The sequence below is a fragment of the Larus michahellis genome, chromosome 23 (genome assembly GCF_964199755.1).
Source record: "Larus michahellis chromosome 23, bLarMic1.1, whole genome shotgun sequence".
NCBI classification, from domain to species: Eukaryota; Metazoa; Chordata; class Aves; order Charadriiformes; family Laridae; genus Larus; species Larus michahellis.
Window position 1 is genome coordinate 4088069 of NC_133918.1, and position 4286 is coordinate 4092354.

The 4286-nt window shown below is 76.5% G+C and overlaps 1 protein-coding gene across 1 annotated transcript in view; it reads left to right on the forward strand.

Moving 5' to 3' along the window:
• Window positions 1-495: 495 nt before the first annotated feature.
• Window positions 496-4286, forward strand: part of MIDN (midnolin) — an 18241-nt gene continuing 14450 nt past the window's right edge. The window contains 3 exon segments of the mRNA XM_074565943.1: window positions 496-666; window positions 2748-2976; window positions 4117-4204. Of these exon segments, the coding sequence (XP_074422044.1) occupies window positions 2759-2976; window positions 4117-4204 (306 nt within the window). The 5' untranslated portion in view covers window positions 496-666; window positions 2748-2758.

A 4286-nucleotide genomic window follows, 5' to 3' on the forward strand; every position in this document is an offset into this window, starting at 1 on the left:
CCGTTCCCTGCTCACGGACCGACTTTGACCCCGGTGATGGGGCACCCGGACGGGGAGAGGTGTCCGGACTGTCCCCCCCGGCACTGCCCGCGGGGGGCGGGTCCCCCCCCCGGCCCTGCCCGCCCCCGGGATGCAGCGGCCCCGTGTGCTGCGGGGGCAGAGCTGGGACCGGGACCCTCCGGAGGGGCAGAGCCGGGACCCCGGGAGAGGCCGAGGCCCCACCACGGGGGGGCCAAGACCGGGAGCAGGGGGACGCCGAGCCGGGACCCCGGGAGCAGGACCCGGGCCGGGGGGCAGGGGCTGGGACCCCCAGGGCAGGGACCGAGACCGGGACCGGGGGACAAGGGCCAGGACACCCCCCCCCCACCCCGGGGGGCAGGTGCGGCCGCGTCACCTGCGGGTCCCGCTGAGGCCGGGGCCAGGCCGGTCCCTGCCCCCGCCAGGCTCCACCCCGGGCGGTGCGGGATAAAACTTGGGGCACCTCCCCGGCAGCTCCGCGTCAGGGCTGCGCTCGGACCGGCTCCAGCGCTCGGGAGGGGGCACGGCAAAGCAAAGCACGGCAAAGCACGGCGACCGCCCCCGCCCCGGGGAGTTTCTGGGGGTCTTTTCCTGCCGCCGGAGGCAGCTGAGCTCCAGCCGCGTCGGGGAACCGCGGGGCCGCGCTCGGTGAGTGGGGTCGGGGCTGGCTGCGGGCGGGCCGGGCCGGCGGGGGCCCCGGGCCGGGCTGGGAGGGTGGGATCCGCGGGCCGGGGCTGCGCTCACTGGCTTTTCCCGGAGCGGCTCCGGGGCGGGCGGGGTGGCTCCGCTTCCCCGGGCCGGGCGGCTCCCGGAGGGAGGCACAGGGCAGAGCCCACCCGCCGGCGGGGTCCGGGAGCGCTTCCCACCCGCCGGGACCTTCCGTGTCCCCAGACACCCAGGGCTTTGCCGGCCCTCGGGGAACGGGCTCCCCTCGCTCCGGCTACCGGGGACCCTGAGCGCGGCCTCCCGGGGGGGGAATTGAGGGCGGGGGGGGCGCCCCGCTGAGCTCCCACCGCGTCCCGGAGAACGGCCCCTCGCCCCCAGACCCGGAGTGCAGCGGGAGGGGGCTGCCCGGGCTGGTTCGCTCTGTACACCGAGGGCCGGCAAAGCTCCGGGGCACAGCGCGGCCGGGCTCCCCGGTGTCTCGGCCAGGGCTCCCCGGACTCCGCCGCGGGCCCCCCCGGCGCAGGAGGCGCGGCGGGGCCGGCAGGGGGCGCCCGCGCTTTGCTGACTCATAGCCCGCCCCCCCCCCCCCCCCCCCCCCCCCCCCGCCGGGCCCCCCCGGGTGAGGGTGCCGGGCCGGGGCCCCGGTGTGTCCGTTCCACCCCCCCGGGCCGGGGCTGCTGGTCCCCGCTGCGGGATTTGGAGGTCAGGGGAAGGAGGGAGCAGCAGAAGCGTGCTGGGGGCGCGGAGGGGGGGGGCTCAGCCCCAAGTCGGGGCAGTTCCCGCAGCTGTAACGGCGTCACCGGGAGGGTGACCGGGCGGGTGCGTGTGACCGGGCGGGCGTGACCGGCCGCGGGTGACTATGCGTGTCGTTTTTCCCCCCCCCGCCCTTTCCGCCTCGGTGTCCCCGCGTCACTCGTCTCCGGAGGCTCCTGCTCCCGCCCGACCCCGCGGGCAGTCCCCTCCCGCCGCGGCCTCCTCCGGTGCGGGGGCCGCTCGCCGCCCCCGCCGCAGCGCTCCGGGCCGTCGCCGCCTGCCCGTGTCCCGCCTTCACCCCTTCGCGGCGCCCGGGCCCCGCTGGCTCCCGGCATGGCGGCAGCCCCGTTGCCCTCCCCTCCGGTGCTCGGTGCTGCCCACCGGTACCGGAGCCGGCCCAGGGCCGCGGCGGGGGGGGGGGGGGGGAGCCCCGGGCCCCTTTGTTGTGCGGCCCGGGATTATGAATGGCTCCAGGCGCGGCGCGAGGGCGCGCGGGGGGCGGTGGAGGGGGCGTGGCCGCGCGGCCGCGTGGGCGGGAGGAATCCGGCCGAGCCGCCCGCCCACCGGGGCCACGTGGGGAGCCAGCGCCCGCTTCCCATTGGCCGCGCCCGCGGATGTCTGGGCGCTGGGCGCGCTCCCATTGGCTGCGGCCGCCGGAGGAGCCGGAGTGAATGAGGGCGAGGCCCCGCCCGCGGGACGTTGCTACATTGTAACTTCCACCCCCCCCGCCCGCTCCCCCCCCCCCCCCCTCCGCGCGCGGCGCTTCCACGGCGGCGGCGGCGGCGGCCGGTTCGGCGGGTCCGGCCCCAAAGAAAAAGGGGGAGCGAAGCGTCCTCCGCGCCTCCCCGCCCCTCGCCGCGGCCTCCGGGCCCGCACCCCGCCCCCAGAAACCCCGCACAGAGCGGAGAGCGGCGGAGGAGAAAGAAAGGAGGCGGCAGGCAGGGCAGGCAGCGCCGCTTCCACCGCCTCCCCCCCCCCCCCCTCCCGGCTCCCTCCTGCAGGCAGCCAGCGCCGCCTCCCCTCGCCCCGCGGCCCCGCCGGCAGCCGGCGGAGCGGGAGGAGAACCAGAACAGGAGATTTATTTTTTTTTTATTATTTTATTTTTTAAATATTTATTTTGCCGGGGCGGCTGGCAGCCCGACCCGGGGATCGCCCCCGCGCCCCCTCCCCGGCTCCTCCCAGAGGACTCGAAGCGGAGCCGGAGTTCCCGTGGGTACCGCCGGAGCGGGCCCCGCTCCCTCCTTTGTCCGCTCCCCTCCGCCTCCTGCCGCGTCGCCCCCCGGCACCGACCGCCGCTTCCCTCCTTCCAGCAGGTCGGCGGATGGACCCGCAGCCCGGCGCCAGGAGCTGCAGCCGCGGGGCTCCCGCCTGCGAGGTGGTCCCGAACGAGCCCCCCATGAACCTCTACATCAACACCACCACCGGGACCCGCTATGAGCTCTCCGTGCCCGCCGAGGAGACGGTGGAAGGGCTGAAGCGGCGCCTGTCCCAGCGGCTCAAGGTGCCCAAGGAGCGGCTGGCGCTGCTGCACAAAGAGAGGTAGGGCTCGCTTCGGAGTGGGGGGGGGGGGCGCCGGGGTCCCCATCCCCCCCGGCGGCGGGGCTGGGCGCGGGGGCGGCCCCCTCGCACCGGGCTCAGCACCGCACAAAGGCTCCCGCCCCCCTTCCCCCTGCCTGGCCCCATTCCTCCGCGGGTCGAGCCGGGGGGGGGGGGGAGCAGCCCGGGGGGCCGCGGGCGGGGGCGAGCCGGGGGCCGGGGCAGAGGGAGGCGCGGGGGGGGGTGGGGGGGGGGAAGGCTCCGGGCCGTGCCGGGGACCGGAGCGCGGCCGCCGCCCCCTCGCTCGGCCCTTGCCGGGGCTCCTTTGTGGGCGGCGGGGCCCGGCCGTGCCCCGCGGGGGCCCTGCCCTTTGTTCTGGGCTCAACTTCGGCGGCGGCGCGGCCCGGCCCGGCCCCGAGCCTCCAGCGCTGGGAGGGCCGGGGGTGGTGGTGGGGGGGGGATGGTCCTTTGTCTGCCCGAGGCCCGGTCCGAGGGGGCTGCGCAGCCCCCCCCCCCCGAGCAGGGCCCGGCTGCCCCCCTCCCTGCTCAGCCCCGGCCTGCAGTAACTTAAAGAGTCTCGCCCGGGCCGGGGAAGGGAAGCGGAGGGGGGGGGACACACACACACACACCGCGTACATCTGCCGGCACCTACGTGTCGCGGGGGGGGCACGTCCCCCAGTGCCGCCTCCCCCACCCCACGCTGGTCCCAGCTTCTCTCCCTCCCACCCACCCCCCCTCGCCGTGGGCAGGCTTCCTGTGCCATGAAGCCCCGCGGCCCCCCCCCCCCCAAGCTGCTGGCTGGCTGGCTCCCTCCCTCGCCCCCATGGCTGCAGCCCCCCGGGCTGTGTGCACCGTGCGTGGAGTGGGGGGGGGTACCCCAGCACCGTGTGCTGCCCCCCCCCCCGGGGTGCAGGGGGTGGATGGGGCAGAGGCAGCTGAGCAGTGGGGTCCTGGGCTCCCCTCCTGCCTGCCAGCTGTGGAAATGCTTGGGGGGGGGGGTGCTGAGGGGGTTTGGTCCCCTTGGAGCAGCTGGGATAGTGACTGGGTGTCCCCGTCCCCCCGCCGGTGTGGGTGGCCAGGACCAGTTGAGGCTGCACTGACCCCCACTTTGGGCATCGTCTTCTCTCCCCCCACCCCTCACAGCCGCCTCAGCTCTGGAAAACTGCAGGACCTGGGGGTCGTGGAAGGCAGCAAGCTGACGCTGGTGCCCACCGTGGAGGCCGGCTTGATGGTAAGCGGCCTTTTTTTTTTCCTGCTGCTCCCTCCTTCCCTTCTTCCTTCCCTCCCTCCCACTCGTCCCCATCTATTATTAA